Source organism: Hetaerina americana, unplaced genomic scaffold, assembly GCF_022747635.1.
Source record: "Hetaerina americana unplaced genomic scaffold, ioHetAmer1.1.p SCAF_2, whole genome shotgun sequence".
In the NCBI taxonomy this organism is placed as follows: domain Eukaryota; kingdom Metazoa; phylum Arthropoda; class Insecta; order Odonata; family Calopterygidae; genus Hetaerina; species Hetaerina americana.
Window position 1 is genome coordinate 48,194,942 of NW_027286763.1, and position 17,842 is coordinate 48,212,783.

At 34.5% G+C, this 17,842-nt stretch overlaps 1 protein-coding gene across 1 annotated transcript in view; it reads left to right on the forward strand.

Moving 5' to 3' along the window:
- The window catches only part of LOC139688435 (succinyl-CoA:acetate/propanoyl-CoA:succinate CoA transferase), a 61,461-nt gene extending 45,434 nt beyond the window's left edge, over window positions 1–16,027 (forward strand). Inside the window, exons 3-9 of the mRNA XM_071586008.1 lie at window positions 2,094–2,242; window positions 5,779–5,869; window positions 7,675–7,863; window positions 9,270–9,485; window positions 11,681–11,818; window positions 14,941–15,069; window positions 15,149–16,027. Coding sequence (XP_071442109.1) covers window positions 2,094–2,242; window positions 5,779–5,869; window positions 7,675–7,863; window positions 9,270–9,485; window positions 11,681–11,818; window positions 14,941–15,069; window positions 15,149–15,333 — 1,097 coding nt within the window. The 3' untranslated portion in view covers window positions 15,334–16,027. The remainder of the gene's footprint in view (window positions 1–2,093; window positions 2,243–5,778; window positions 5,870–7,674; window positions 7,864–9,269; window positions 9,486–11,680; window positions 11,819–14,940; window positions 15,070–15,148) is intronic.
- The last annotated feature ends 1,815 nt before the right edge of the window (window positions 16,028–17,842 follow it).

Below are 17,842 nucleotides of genomic sequence, written 5' to 3' on the forward strand. Positions count from 1 at the left end.
ACAACAGTCAAAGCTGCGTAAAACTTCATTGTTGCCTCAACCAAAAAAAGCTCGTCAAGTGAAATTAAACCTCAAGACAATGCTCATTTGTTTTTTCAATTTGAAAGGGCTAGTGCATTCTGAATTCATCCCACCAAATCGGAGTGCTAATTAGGCTTTCTATTTAGAGGTTTTAAAGAAATTTCGTGACAGTGTGTGACAAAAAAGGCCCAACTTGTGGGAGATGGATTGATTTCTCTACCGTGACAACACTCTGGCTTGTGCAGCCATTTCAGCCTGCCAATTTTTAGCGAAAAACAGCATGACTCCCTTGCCCTATGCCCCTTACTCATCTGAACTCATTCCGTGCGATTTCTTCCTGTTTCCTTGAATGAAGAAGGACATGAAAGGACAACATTTAGATGATTTGGAAGCGGTAAAATAAAAATGAGGCAGGAGCTATTGGGCAGCAAAATAGATTAGTTTGTAGAATGTTTCCAGGAATGGAATCACAGCTTGGACTAGTGAATCAAGGACTAATGGATAATACTTTAAAATTGATAAGGTTGTTTTGTAAAAAAATTAAATGCATAGCTTTAAAAAAATAATTCCCATTATTTTTGGGTACCCCCTCATATTATATTAGTAGAATGGATGAGTAGGGGGGAAAGAGGATATATGAAGATATTGAGTAATAATGCATGCACTATATATTGAGCTTGTGATATTGCGAAACTAAATAACCATATGTATCGCCATTCTAATTGCTTCAAGGTGATTGGATGAAAAAGAAGAAAGAGGGTGAAAATATTTTTGCCGTAGCCAAATTTGGTATTTTTGGAAGAAGTTTGTTTAGGAATTGTGTGAGAGAGGGATGATTGCAAGGACCATGGCCATTGGTTTTACTATCATTTAAAGGAATAATGCACCATCCATTTGGCTAATATAGCATTGTATGCATGTGCACATTTTCAATCACATACAGTAATATATTAAAAAAGTTTTATTGTCAGAATTAGTTAATATTGTTTTTCCCAGGGTGGCTGTAGATGACAAGAGACTGTCAAACCAAAAAAAAGGCAAGAAATTTGTGGGATAAAATAAAGCCAGAGAAAATTCTTAAAAAGAGCAATGCTATTATACCTTTTTCTGAAATTTTTACGGCTCTTTACTCTTACATTACTCTTGTGAAAAAATGTGTCAATCCTTACTACATGTCAATATCAAAGTAAATGTTGGATTAGCAACGTGTTTCATTGGTATAAACGCTTCAGAAGAGGCTGTGAAGGTCATTTTGTGTATAACATACTTTAAAAAAATAGGTGATTGCCGACTTCCATGGAGAATAAACAAGTAGTCATTATTAGCTCTCTTTTTATGCAGGTATCTACGAGTATATCTTTTATTGGAGATTTATTTTAGTTTTTCTCTCAGTTCAGTCTTTGGATGAAGAAACTATCAACATCTTTCATGATGATTATAAGCAATGCTGAGTAAATTATTTATACAGTTCTGTTGATTATCCTCAGATATTTTGCTATTTTTTATTTGAAAAAAATTTTTATTCACCTAATTATTTCAAAGAAATGTAGAGGTGTTAAGTCTTTGTCGGTCCCAAACCTAATTCAAATGGTAGACTACCAATATTAATAACTGTTATTGTGTAAACACCAGAAGTCAGATGTAAACACTAGAAGGCAGTGAGGGTGAACATTGTAAATTATTATTTAAATTTTTTAATTTAAAACATTTAAAAAGGGCTTATTAATGAAAAAATATAGATTTTTATCTTGAAAGCATATCATGCGGGTTTTCTCCAGATTTTAGAGCCACTGGTCCCCCAATTTTGTTTCAGCTTCATTATATTTTTTCAAGTTGAATATTAATGGAGCAGCTACAGAGAATGCCCTACCTCTCCTGCCCTCTTCTGTCCTAAATCCCAGGTCCAAATTCAATGAGTGTCACTTTAATCTACACTTTGAAGATAAAACACCGTCAATTTTAAGTATTTGCTCCGTTTGTAGTGATTAAAGATCTTGGAAAGATATTTTAAACGCTTATCTTTTACAATAACTTAAGAATGTTCACTAATTGAAGTAAAATTGTGATTTCAGGAATATTTAGGTCACTGTCACTATTCATGGCTGCTAATGTGAGGAAAGCCGTAGCAGAAGGACGATCAGACTGCGTTCCAATCTTCCTTCAAGATATTCCCAAACTGTTTCACCACAAGATCCTTCGACCTGATGTTGCTTTGATTCAGGCAAGTTATATTAGCTTATAAACATGAAAAAAATTATTTTTGTAGAAATCATTACCATTGCCTTGCATTAATTGTCATTAGTTTTTCAATCTTTAGATTTTAACTGCATGTGTATGTGTATTCCCCTCTTTTGATAGCAAGTCTCCATTTTTCCTTATTCCATGTTAATGTCCTTACTGCTGCTAGCTCTTGGCAATTGCTCCTGGCAATTGTTATTCCTATCATCATTTGCCTTAAATATTTGCCTATTCTAATATGTCGTTTTAAAGATTTCCTGTGCATTTTTACTTCCATTGAACTAATAACAAATTAATTATTATTTACAAAAGAATGGGATGAAAGTTAGGAGGCCCAGTTAAGTGTAAATATTCTAAATGGTCAGCTTTACTAGAAGAGAGGAGGAGGCAAAGGAGAAGCCATTCAAGTCCCAAGCAGTTCTTGTTAAGAAGGACATTAAGACAGCCAGGTGATGTTGGCTAAATTAAAATGCTGACTACTCTAATGGATTAATGGGTATAGGCCTACAACAGAGGTGCAATAGATTTCACAAGGCCTAATGAAGACCATTTGGCAGTGATTAAACTGTGAAGGTCTGTGGTATTGAAGAAGTGAATATGAAAATGGAATGAAGAATACAATGTATTTTTCCACCGGTCTTTTTTTTGGTACTACTAGTTTCAATGCTTAAGTGTCATCATCTGGTACATATTCCCTCAAGTTGCACTGACTTTGTACCAGATGATGATGCATAAACATTGAAACTACATTGAAACTAGTGGTGTCAAAATGAAGAACCGTGGAAAAGCACATTGTGTTCTTCATTCCATGAACATGATCACCCACAAAGTTAAGCCAGAAACCGTCAAATACAAGTGAATATGAAAGTGGTATGAATTTTTACTCATGCTCTTCCACATCTATATCAAAGTAACCATAAATTAATCAAAAGGAAATAGAAATCCATGAATTCAAACACAAAAAGTTATCATGATGCATTTTGCTGATGACAACTATGGTGACAAAGTATGATAATATTTGACTACCATACTTTTGGATTTCATTGATTTAAGAGTTGCTTTCAAAGTACTCACGTGGTAATTATTGGTCTTTCAAACTGTAATCCATCAATTATCTATCAAATATTAACTCAATGTAGAAATTGTCACAGCTGTTTTCAGTTATGCCACAGTTTTCCTTCATACCGGAGGTGGATGAGTCTAAATGGGAAATTTGCAGAGTTAATCCATTGCTACTTTGCCTATTACTAGAAGACAAGGGAGTAATTAAGGGGCTCTTGTTTTTGTATTCACTTTCATTGCTAATACTTTCTCCTGAAGAGCTAGAAAAAATATTTTCCACAAATATTTTACACTATTCACATTGAATCCAAATAATGTATCCAAAACATCATCTTCGTGAAACATTCTTGATCTTTTTTTTGCTAAAAGGCACATGTTTGCTACTCATGGAGGGTGGAAAACTGAAATTCAACTATACTCAAGATGAATGTGAGCCTCTAGTTGCAGGTTTAGCTTAAGCTCTAGGTTTTTCTAGATTTTCTAGCAGTCCTATAAAATGTGTGGACCACTAAATATAAGGTAATGTCTCTAAACAAAGGTATTTGCACAATATACATAGGCTCCCCCGCCACATGGCCTTACAGTGGCTTGTGGAGTATGATGTAGATGTAGGCATTGTGTGAGAACTATAAACTGTGACATCTAAAAAAAAAAAAGAGATTCTTTTTTCAAGAAAGTACAGGGAAAAAGCATGACTTACTCATGAGCAAGAAATGACATGTTTCTTCTACGAGAAAGGAGTAAGGTCATGGAAAATGGAAAAATAGGCTGTTTGTCCAAAGCGCACTGCAGGGAGTATGAAAAGGTACCTTCGCAGCAGCCTACCATATCGTACAAACCTACGAGATGCATTCAGAGCAGCAAAACGGTTAAAGTTAAATTTAAATCTTACAATAATTAACCCAAAGGCTGGTTTGTTATGGTGATACACACAGTACTAGGCACAGGAAGATGTAAAATTTACACTTAAGGGTAGAGGTTGAAAGCATTGGCACATTCTGCATCAAAAAACATGTTCCTGCCCATCTGCCACCTGCAGTTACACGAGGAGAAAAATTAAGGTAGCTGGGGTGAAGCTTCAGATGTACAGAGGTATCACTTGAAATTGAACCTAGTCCCTCCTTTCAGTAGTCCTGTGCTTTCACCACTGTGCTACCATGCCCCTATAAAATAAAACAATTTTAAAGTGATTTGTGGAACAATTCAAGACAACATCAGTTTGTCCCTCCGTCTGTGTATAGCACTTGTTCCGTTAGCATCTTAGTGTCCCTTGTGATTACATGTTTTTACAAACTTGTGTCCTGACGTTTCTGATTTTTATGTGCAAAGAGTAATAACCTTAAAAAAAATGTCCCTGAAGAAAAAGCCACGAGAAGACAGCCATATGAGAATAAAATTAACTGTGGAAATGAAGAATTAAATTAGTGAAAAGTGGGACTGGGGTATGAGTGTGACTGATCTAGTATGCGCATACAATTGATTGACTACGGCAATTTGCACTTTACACAAGGACAAGGTTAAGATTAAGGAGATAAATGCTTCAAAGGGAATTACAAGAATATTTAAGCTATGGTTACTTATTTTCAACGATGTTTGAAGGTTGCTTCTTATATGGATAAATTATTACAATGTGACATTAATTAAATATAATTTATGATAAGGTAGAAGTGATTTTTGCTGACCTTGCTAAAAGTTGCCAGGATCATCAATACTTTGGGAAGGAAATATTGTTACTTTTAATGAGTGATTCTCATTATAAGTAATATTCTGGAATGTATTATGCTCATTAACCCTAGAACGGTAACTGGGCTGACACCCCAGTTACCCTTCAAAAGAGCGGTTGAAAATATTGCTAAATAAAATAAATTTTCTCGCATCTGATAATCTTTGAAAAAAAAAATCTTTGTGTCATGTGATTCTACATTAAAAACAAAAAAAATGAGCCATCGTAGGTCTCTCATCGTCATAATGGGTGTGAGATACGAATCTTTGAAAATTGTTACCAGAATAGGGTGAAAAAAAGAGCATTACCATTGTACGGTTAAGCTAGGCACCACATTACTGAAAATTTGGGGTGGGTAGGTAAAGTGCACCCTGATTCTACATGATGATGTTGCATAGGCATTTAAATTCCTTGGATGGAATAAATCACTGTGGAACATTACATCCATTATTTCACGCTAATGATAAGCATTCACTTTTACAAAATTGCAAAGCAGTGAATAATCTCAGCCTGTAATGATTCATGTTTTAACATTATTAAAATAAAGATGATCTGAGTAAGTAGTGGGTCATATTTCATTGAGGTTGTTTCATTTCATTATTCATATAGTTTTTTTATTTTGATGTTTATTTTTTCAAGTATGGTATCAATGAATAATTAATTTAATGGTGGATTTTTAGGTGTAAATAATTAATTAATCTTCCTTTTATTAAATCCTATTTGAATTATTTTAGGTGTCCCCACCTGACAAGCATGGGTATTGCAGTCTTGGAACAAGTGTTGACTGTGTGCGGGCAGCCTTGAGGAATTCCAAGAAAATCGTTGGTGAGATATTTCTTTTTGATAGTTTTTTTCCCCAATCTATTAGGGTTTTGTTCAATGGTGCGATTATGAAAGACAAGGTTTTCAATATTTCAGTAGTGAATATTGGTAACTGAACCAGGTCTACAAGTATGAAATGCAAATTAAAAAAAAATTTTGACTAAGGTTATAAAGAGCTTTATTCAAAGTATGCTCCATTGCTTGTTAGACATATTTCCCATCTTTCGGGCAATTAGTGGATGCCATCATAGTAAAAATCTCTCCCTTTTGCTGCGAACAATTACTCAAACCATTTTTCACATCTTCGTGCGAACCAAAGCACCACTCAGCAAGTGCATCACCCATCGATGCAAACTAGGGGTAATCAGATGGAGCCAAGTATGGTGAGTAAGCTGCATGGGGTAGAACTTCCAAGCTGAGTGCTTCCGACATGTCAGGAACGGATTTTGCCGAATGTGATGTAGCATTGTCCTTTAGAAAAATGACCTTGTGTTGCCTCATTTGGTATTCTGGTCATTTTTCATGCAGCCAATGGTTCAAATTAGTTAATTGTTTTTGGTAGCATTCAGTATTAACCGTTTCACTGGGTTTTAATAGCTTATAATTGACCGCACCATTCTGGTCTCACCAAACTCATAGCATCGTCTTTCTGCCAAAGCTATTTGGTCTTGTGGTGATTGTGGATGATGCACCTGGGTCTATGCATGATTTTTTGTGCTTGGGTTTCTCAAAATTAAGCCATTTTTCACCCCCAGTAACGATATGATGCAAAAATACCATCCTTTTGTGTCGTGCGTGCAAAATTTCACGTGCGTTTTTGAGATGCAGATGGAGAGGTGTGCCTTTCCATCTGCCTGCTGTTCAATTCATGTGGTACCCATCTGCCTGTATTCAGAATATTTCTCATCTCTTATAGGCAATTGGAAACAGCTTCTTGACTAACCCTCATTTGCTGTGCAAGTTGTTTTTGTGTTTGTGAATAATCTTTGTCCAACAATTCCACATCTTCGTACCTTATTGGCACTTTTCTGTGTTCCTTGTCTGCAACATTGAAATCACGACTTTCGGAACACCAAAACAGGTATTTTGCGATGGAGCATGTTCATCAGTAGCTATTTGAAGTAATCGGTGTGATTCAGCGGCAATATTATTCAAATGAAAACAAAAAAATTAATGCTCTTTGTTTAGTTAAATTTCAACATATTGAATATAGCAACGCAATGCTATGCAATTTTTTTCAATGTATCACTTGTGCGCATCTGATACTTGTTGATGGTGCAGCAAAATCTTTGTACCACAAACTGAATTGATGCCCCATCTGTTGTCTGAAATTGCATTTCCTACTTGTACACTTGGTATATCTGTAGACATTGCTTGCATAGACATTTTAATGCATTGATCCCTTCCATGATGGAATAGCGTACATTTTAATTGACTGTCTGCTTTACTAATATTCTATATTTTAAAAGTTAATGAATTTCATATTTTGTGAAAATAAATATTCTTTGATAAATAAGGTAGAGCCTAAATCAAGAAAATGACAGAACTAAGCTGGGGCATTTTGCTGAAGTAGGTACTAATATGTTCTGTAGTAAATGTATGCTGCCGTTTATAGTTTGTTATCTCTTGCAAACTGGATCTATGTCATTGAATGATGGAATTTCTTCAAACTAGCGAAGAAGATGAGTATAAATGTTTGTATCTCCTTGGCATGGAATTAACTCATCTGTGAGACCATTTGAAGCTTGTTGATTTGTGGTTTTCTATGTCTGTATGAATCTTGAGAGGAAGTATGTCTTCCATTATAGCGTTGGTGAATGAGAAAATGCCTCGCACATTTGGGGACGCCATCATCCATTCATCTCACTTTGATGCTGCTGTACGGGTAGATGTTCCTCTTCCTTCTCATGGTGGAAAGCCTCCATCAGATGTGGAATCCAAGATTGGACAACTTATTGCTGAAAACTTGGTGGATGATGGAGCCACTTTACAAATGGGTAAGCCATCAATCAGCATGCAGAAGAAATTCCAGTGAATTTCTTCTTCTAATCAAGTACCTCCGATTAATTTAAATGGATTAATCAGTATTTTTCTGTAATAAGATTTTCCCAGCATTTTTTTTTAAATAAATGAAAGGGCTCGAGCGGTGTTCCCTGAAAGTTTTAAATCAGTTAGCCCTGTAAGCCATTAGATATGCAATATTTCCCAGGGGTCTTAGAATTTCAAATGTACCTTTTGAGAAAATAAGTCATCATGTTGGTGGAGGAATGGCATTTTCTTCATGATAATAAATTTTTTAACCTGATTCATGGTGCTGCTTAATTATTATGTAACATGCAAAAATGTTGTCATAATAGTTAAATGAACTCCATTGATGGTATCATGTATGAAATCAGGGAGGGGAGATGGAGAGCTTATCTAAGATTAGAGTCCAAGGAAGTAATCATAATGAATACATCATCCAACATAATAGATACATCATACATTAGTACTTATGCAGTGTGTCTTGTGTGTCAATTTACCTACTAAGGAATTATATTTGAACAAAGTTATGTATGTGTATTAATGAATGTATTACAGAGGATATGAATAGGTTAGAGGGATAGGTGACTTATCCGCCATTTGCTAAAATTTGATTTGCCGCAAAATGCTGCTGAAGCACCAGATTAGGACTTCACATACTTGAAAATTCTTATTAACGACAAAACCATTGGCCTTTATGTATCTTGCATCACTTTCAAAAATACTATCAGGAATCATTTGTGGCACTTGAGTTTCAATTCTGTTGAATTGGAGTTCTTTGATCAGGCACTTATACATCTATCATAGAGAAAAACATTTGAAGCATTTAGTAATGCTAAAAATAATTTTGAATAAAATTTCCAGTTAAATGTAATCAATATATTTACACATACACTTTCAATACATTTGGGAATGTAGTAAAAAGATCTAAGAACACTTCATATCTGTTAAAACTAAAGAATGTTTCAGAATATTAACTTTGAGCAACTTTTTTTAACCATCCTATGACTTAGCCGTGAAATGAAAACTTAAAAAGGCTAAAAATTGTAAGCATGATTATCAAAAATATTACAATTTAAGTGGACATTAATTTTTGTTTGACTGCAGTATGATGGTCGGAGAAATGGGATGATTTGAGTATGGGCAATAATGTTTGATTACATCTGCATATTTTTGTTGTAATTTTTTGGTAAAATGCGTAGAAAAAAAGGCTTTAGAGAGAACATTATTTACAAAATAAAATAAATGGTTCTTGTGACAAAGTGTGCTCTGCAATATCATTTGCTAATACTTATATAGATAATTAGAATTTTGAGCAGTAAACTATAAATTAAACTTTTTTCTAAAATGGTATACCATTGTATCATCTATATATTTTTAGGTATTGGCAACATTCCTGATGCTGTCCTTGGTGCATTGAAGAACCATAAAGATCTAGGTATTCACTCAGAAATGTTTGCAGATGGAATTGTTGAGTTGGTGAGTCTAGGAGCCGTCACAAATAGGTTCAAGAAAGCTCATAAAGGACGCATTGTAGGAAGCTTTCTTATTGGATCTCAAAGGCTTTATGACTTTGTGGATGATAATCCATTTATTGGTAAGTGATTTTTGATATCCTTGTCAATTATATCAGCTTAAAGTGATAAGAGTTTCCCTAATTTCTAGATAGAATTTCTGTCTTTGTAGTAATACTTAACCAAATGGCCATTGTTTGGAACACATTAAGTCATATATGTCGTGATTAAAATTTTTATTCCTTTAATACTTATGAATCGTGGTTAGAAAAACATATGTTTAAAAACATGTGATGTTTATTGGGTAAGTTTGGCTTATTAGGTATTTTGTTAGGGTTTGATGTGGTTTTATCAAAATAATAAAGTTTACCAGCCTTTTTTCTTGAGATATATGCTTTACTACTCTGCTAAGTTGTATAAAGGGTTGTGTTAGTCCGTGGTTGGAGCACTGGGCTACTGACCAAATGGGCCTGGGTTCGATTCCAGGGGATGCATCTGGGCATCCTCAGCTTCACAAAAACTGATTTTTTCCAGTATCAGATCTTCCTGTAAAAGTACACACAGCTCAGTGAATTGAACTGAATCCACTAATCTTATGCATGAATGTCCTACTGTGTCAGGCGTAGTATGAGGTGAACTCTACTCTCACCAAGCAAATCACAAACGATTGTGTTATTTACCATAGTTTAAGTTCTCTGAATGATTAACTGCATATCAAAGATGAGCTTATCTCTTTGCATTCAGGATAAGAAATAAATTATTGATACATATCAGGGGAAAACAGATGCTGCAAATCCTTTACTGTTACAATTTATGGTGATTTTAGTGAAATTTTACTTAAGAAAGGGAAGGGGTTCCTAGATCCTCTGTTAAAAATATCCAAGTCTCAAAATAATTGGTTTGAATTTCTTTCTCTAGGGTTATATTGCCTCACTTAAAAACAACATACTATGAAACATGGGGTATACCATGCCTCATGATGGATAAATTATGTGATGTTTGTAGCAAAACCTATATTTCTACTGCTTTAATACATCCAAGGTCTCGCTTGTAACCCATTTTCAATGTTAATGGTTGACACGTAAAGTAAATATGCAATAGAGCTATATTTTGTGCATTAGAAAAATGTTCTTCTATCTCATAAATAATTACTGTCACTCATAATACTATTGTAATCTTTCTAGACTATGTACTATTTAATATTACCCAAGAAAGAAACTGCATTTGTTGCTTTAGTTGTTGTTTGAGCAGTATTATTTATTTTTCATTCACAATGCTTGTAAAAAAAATTGTCTTATTCATTGGGAAAGTGGAAGCCTTTAGTTTGGGACATTCATCAAGGAACAATTGCACAACAAGAGCGTCAGTGGCTAATTTAGCTCTAAAATTGATTTGTTTTAAACTGTTTAGCTGAATTTTATTATACAAACATACTCTAATGTGTGAAGACAGTAGCATAGACTTCTACTGTATTTTGTTACCTGGTATATGAAGGTTTTTCATAGTCCTCAGTGTTCTTGGTTATGGGTTGATGGTTGTTTTGTTTTCATTCCAGGAAACATACTTTTGCCAAAGTGTCATTGCAGTATATTCAGATTTGCTGTAGCTCAAATTCCTGCAAAAAGGTTAAATCAATATTAAGAGGATACTATGGATAATGGAAATTAGTTTTCTAATTAAATTTTTTGAAGCATAACTTATAGAAACTTTTTGGTTTCAATACTTCATTTTGCCCATTAAGATACAAAAGACAGCTTTTCTAATGAATTGATCACTTTGTTCCAAGAAACTGCAGGAGATACCATGACAGTAACTTTTAATGGAGTCATCTGCAATGTGCGTATTACAATGCAAAAATTTTAGTGTAAAAATCATTCACCTTGACCAGGATTTGCATCGCCCACGACTACAAAACCTGTGACATTGTATGTACAGTATTTCATCACAGCATCTTGTTCCTTCAAAGCCACCAAAATTTCAGTGTTTTAGAGGATGCATTGGCAGCTCAATTGGCTGAAGCCTTGGGCCAGACATCGAGGGATCCGGGCTTGAATTCTGGTTAAGGAGAATTATTTTTACACTTTGAAATTGTTGCACTGTAATGATCACTTTGTATTGAGTTTTATGAATGATCCTCTACATCCATATGAAAGTTTCAGTTTACCCATGTTCTACCAATGTATAGCACATAACATATTTTCATCTTTAAAAAAAAACCATTATTTTTAACAGCAGGTTAAAATTTATTATGCTTTTAATTTAATTTTTTTTCTTCCAGAAATGCTGGAAATAGACTATGTCAACAATACCCATGTTATTTCCCAGAACCCACGCATGACAGCCATAAATTCATGCATTGAGGTCGATCTCACTGGCCAAGTCTGTTCAGATTCAATTGGAACAAGAATGTATTCTGGTGAGTTTATTTCGTAATTTTAAATTCTGATACCTTGTCATAATTCTTTTGTCATAGCATCCACCCATGTTTCCATGTGCGAAAGGTGAAAATGTTCTTATCTTTGTGTATGATATACACCTCATTTCCAGTCTTTCCGCTTGTTTTACTTTTCCCCATTCATATTTCTTCATGTTACTTAACCTAGTGCAGAGAACCTGTCCTTCTCGTGTAAACATTTTTCTAGATATATTTTGTAAGAGTTTTCAAAATTTTCATGCAATGACACCTCAATTTGTGGCTACCTCCACATATCCGCATTAGTACAAAGAAATTTAGAGATCCTCACTGGACTGCTTTTTGATCCCGGAACATTGGATTCACTTTGTGAAGCTTGCATATTTTCTGGGAAAGCTCCCCAGTACAAGCCTCCTTAATCTTCACTATAGTTCTGAGATAACTGTAAATTGTGTTCAGTAATCAGAGCTTATGAATTTTCCTTGAATGGTTCAAGGGAGTCACTGTCAGTACTCAAGATTTCACTCTTTCGACAAATATGTTGTGCCTTCTAAACTGCAGTGAACGACAATTAATTGAGTTGGATTTCTGCTCTTTCTCTACTTGAATATTAGTGCCATCAATTCTTACACTTCTTGACCACTGTCACATATATTGTATACCACCTGTGGGTAGCTTCTATTAGTTTTTCTTCTTCTGGTAACCTTAATATTATATAAATGTGTGTGCTGATCTTTTGGGTATTTACATCAAACTAGATAGGAAATAGTTTGTCTTATCATCCTGACTTTTCAGACACAACATATTCATGTATGCATTTCTCTGATCCTTGTCAGTGGGCCATCAGAACATTTTGAAACGTACAATTAATGTTTCTTTCTCATTGATGTGCTCTGCATTCAACTTAATTAGAGGCTTACTTATGCAGCTAAGACATCCAGTGTTTCTTATCTTGCTACTTGTCTTTCCCAACGATTTCAGTTTGAAAAAAGGCAGATGCTATTCTGAATTTTGATCAAATATACTTATGAGTTGTGATGTTGCAGTGAAATATAGTTCCGTGGAAAATTAATTGAGCCATGAGCATGTGCACTCAAGGGTTGGAATGGGGAGGTTTAGGTGGTGAAAAATATCTTCACCTGATTATAAAATATTTATGCGGTTTAATTATTTCAATTTTCATGCCAATGCTATACTGATTTACTTAACATGGAATTCAAAGGACAATAAACTGCACTTCGTTCATCACTTGTTGTATTGAGAATCTCTTATATGTAATACTCAATATATCAGGATTCCGCTCTAGCTTTTCTGCCAGAATAACCTGAAATCAATAAATATGTGCACAAAGAGTCACAAAAGCACATGGAGAGATAATAGGCAATAATTTGTTAACAAATTATCTCTGAAAGTGGCTATATGTTGATGAACACACGAATTGTTTTCTTTATGCAGGATAGTTAAATCACAATAATGAACATACTAATGGATAATTGATGCTGTAGTGACGTACTGTTTTCACTTGTTTCTAAGAAGCTTGCAGGTAAAGCTTATTTTTCAGACAAGTACCATAGTGCTGCGATGTTGCGATCCTTGGAAAAAAAATACCCAGAAATACCTGGCTCTGTTTGGATTATGCAAGAGTCTAGTTTAGTTTGGTCTCTGTTACAAATGGTTCACTGTATTTCAATAACTCACGTTAAAATTGGTGCAACATCCTATGACTGTGGCTCTGGCTCGAGACTGTTAAATCAATAACCAGTTTCTTTAAAAGTTGTGAAAACAATATTTCTCAACTGCCTCAGTTTTCCAGTACTTTGATGTAATTACGTATGAACAGTGCCACATGAAGCAAATATTTCACATTCATCTAAATATTGCATATTTGATAGATGCCTTGTTTACGATAGGTGGCTTATACTTTCCATATGCTTCCGTATGATCTTGTATTCATGTAGGCCATCTTTTCCCTCTGAATAAGCTTGATAATATATCTTTAGCTATCCCATGATTTTTGAAGCCAGTTAATTCTCTAAACAATACAGAAATTTTACATGCATGTTACACATCTGCAGATTTAAATTATTTAGCACATTCCAAATGAATAATATTTATGGAGATGATGGAAAAACTTTGTTAAATACTCTTTATAATTTATCAATACACCCTAGATTTTGTCGTGTTGCTGTATTTTTGGGTACAAAATCTTCCATGGCATCCCTGCCCCTCTGTGCATTTTGACCAGAGGGACAGGGATGGGAAAGTCTGCAGTTGGTTGTAAAATGGTCTAAGGAAATGGAAAGGACTGAAGTCAATGGGGAATAGGAATGGGCGCAGAGTCATTAACAGTTGTTGAGTCCACCCCCTCTTCTGCAGCACTGAGGGGTGTATGAGGGGCAGGGAGCACACTCATCCACCAAAGTCCCTGCTGTGGTGCATTGTTCGTAAATGTGTCATCACTGTTTTGGCATTATCTCTTTTAAGAGGGGAGGGATGGAGAATAATGAACAGTAGGAAAGGAGCACTTTTTCATTCACCAGGAGGATGTTGATCATAGAGCGATGTATTTTCTCTTATGATTTTAGAGCATTTCACCTTCTTGTCTTCTTCAAAATTGAAAATTGGGGCTAATGTTTTGATTAGTCTTGGATATTGCTGGGTTTAAGATGAGAATTAACTTGAGAAAACTTGCCATCGATTCCCAACCTCCTAACTTTATTATGTGTAATGATCACAATCCTGATATCATCAATTGACGAAAGCCAGTAAGAAATGTGTGTTGTTCGTCAGTGTACTTCCCTTATACATGAGTCTATCCTTATCCATGTGTGGCTATCATACTGCCAGGATATTGGCAAAGCCAGAAGGAAAATTCATCACAGTAATTTAGAAGCATGAAGTTACCCTTCGAAGTAGGTTTGTGATTCCAAAATAACAACCTTATCATGTGACTGAAGAGATTTTGTTTGGTTTGAAATGCAAACGAAATTAATAAAACCAGTTTTAGTCTGCCCTAATGTGTTTACGGTTGAGTTCATTTCCGTTAAATATACTCATTGCTCTTTTAGGTTTTTAATGTCATTCCATTCCTTGTTGTATTCTATGTTGTTTTTCCCTCATTTCAGGATTTGGTGGTCAAGTAGATTTTATTCGTGGAGCTGCAGAAGGTCTGGATGGCAAAGGGAAACCCATTATTGCCCTACCTTCAGTGACTAACAAAGGGGAGAGCAAGATCTCTCCATTCATCAAACAAGGCAAGCGATCTAGTGGATAACACCGCAGCTATTGTTTTGTATTAATCTCAACACTTAATTATGTGTCTTGATTTTGCAGGTGCTGGTGTGGTTACAACAAGAGCACACGTCCACTATGTGGTAACAGAACATGGCATTGCTCACTTGTTTGGAAAGACTTTGCGACAGAGGGCATATGAATTGATTAAAGTCGCCCATCCCAATCATCGGGAAAGCCTTGAGAAGGCAGCATTTGAGAGACTGAAGACCATGCCTGTGGCATAAGGCAATGTTGTTGCTGTTATTGCAAATACAAAATACATCAAAATCTTATCATGTGTATGAGTTCACAACTCTAAAGCATCAGTAAGCCAGTTTTATTGTTAAAATAATTGTCTGCAGTCATTCAAAATAGTTTGCATAAAAGGAAATGGAAAGTAAAACTTTTGTTCAAATGTGAAAAAAATTTCCATCACCATTGTTATGAAATATTGGCTCTCTAAGTTGGCAATAATAGCTAAGCTTATGGTTTCAGACCACGTTTTAGCTGAACGCTCCCGAGTTTTCATGTTGTATTTTGTGCTAAAAGTTGTTAAAAGAAGTCTGAGGAAGCATGAATTGAGGGAGTAAGCTCATCAGCTAAATGTAAAACTCTAAAAGGGTTTTCTTCTGCAAAACCTGTCATTAATCATACTGCCAGTTACCTTTTGATACAGAAAAGATAATTGCCCTCATATTGATATATATATGTATGCTATTCATGGTTGGTGGTAAAATGTAGTCTGGGAAGTGGAATATTTGAGGAGACAAACATGCATTCCTTTAGTTGCAGGCTATGGAGAAAAGGAACATTTTTCTCAAAAAAGTAAGCATTTTGTTCCCAAACTGTAGCCGAAATCCTGCACATTTATGTAAATAGCTCTCTAATATTTCGGAACCTTCCTCTTGTTTTTTAGGCAATAAATGTCGATTCATACAATTGCCTAATGCTTCATTCCTCTGTTTCTAAAGATTTTGAAAAATTTAGGCCTTAGCGTGCTTCATTAAAATATTGTGGTTACCATTTTTATGCAAAAGGCTATTCCTAGTTCAATTCACATTCATGATGAGTCACAAAACGTGTAAATTTTAATTGTTAATATTTAGTGTTTTAATGAAGACCTGACTTCATGCTTTTATGTTAGATTAAGGTTTATCCTGTCTAGATTTGACTGTAAAAACTTCGGCTTTCTCATGGGTGTATCGATTTTAGTAAAGCTGGACAGGCAAATATGAATTTAGGAAAGAATTGTAAGCACAATAGAGAGGAAAGTCTGCTTTTAAAATCTAAAGTCTGTAAATAGATGCATATTCGAACTTCTACTTACAATTCAACCTATATTACTACCATTATTTATTAATTTGGAGGAATTTTGCTGTAAGTTTTTACCCTATTGTATTTAACAAATTTATTTGCCATTATTTCTGTTTCCAAAGTAGCATTTTAATTTGATTGAAGTGATATATGTGCTGAATAGGTTATGGAGGAAATAACAATGTTGTTTCCATGTGAGAAGATTTAATTAATCTAAAAGAATTGGTCTTGGAGTAAGTAAATGATACAAAAGTGAGTAAATATAGATATATTCAGTATTTATTGAATTACCCCTTCAAAAGTGTCATGGGAATAGGTAATTAATTTTGTTACTCGTTTTACTTTGGAAGTGAATGTATGGGCTCAAGGTGAGTTAATATTTTCACAGTCCATGGATAGTGGTACATACATTATCAAGTGAGTATCCATTGGTATTTTTGGCCAGCTTCTGGCAATAATGCTGTGTCTTTCAATAAAGTAAATTTAGTAAAAAATGTATTCATTCTCATTCTTTCCACCTTCTAATTTTTCCAAGCATTTTTTTAACAAGTTCTTTGGAGATTATTTTTGGTTTAATACAGGATGAATAGAATGGTTTGAGGCATCACTTTGTGGAAGCGATTCATATCGGAAAAGAAAATACTTTGGTCTTCCAGTTATATTTCTATAAAATATATATGAGAAAACAAAGTATTTTCTTTTGCGATATTCATACAGGGTGGATTTTAAGTCAAAATTTGATGTAATGAATGGGTTTTTCAGCCATTAGTTAAGAATATGATGAATGATTCTTTTTAAAATTTACCATTGATTAATGTATATAGTCTACAAATATGGACAAAGATATAATATCTTTTATACTATTTCCCCTTTATGTATGCAATTTTTTATGCCTCTCAAAGTTCAATTTTCCAAAATGAATTATTCATTTTGTGAACCTGTGAATATTCTCTACATTAAAAGCATAAGCTTGGCAGTTTTTCTCAAGAAGTTTGAAAATTCATATTTTAACAAGAAAGCCTATTAATTAAATTTAATGAAGTATACCTTGATTAAGTATTACTACAGAAAAAAAGGAATTGCAGTTAATGAAAAGCCAAATTATCACCTGGCTTGAGTAAAATTACGCTACTTCCGATGAAAAATCCTCGTAAATAGGTGACTAAGATTTTTTTAAATCAAGAAGGTTACCAATTCACAGATAAATAGATGATGAGTGATTTAACTGGTTGGCTGTTGTTGTGGATTCTTCGTGAGTACATACAAGTTTGTCTTTCACTGTGGGTGACACAAACGTCTGCTTAAAATATCATCTGTTTTTATGCCCACTGACTGCTACTGTACCACATTGTGATGTTTTTACAATGCCTGCCATGGCCATAGAGTGAGCACCACTTAAGTTTTAATTATCTTGTATAGATACGAATTTAAGGATATTAG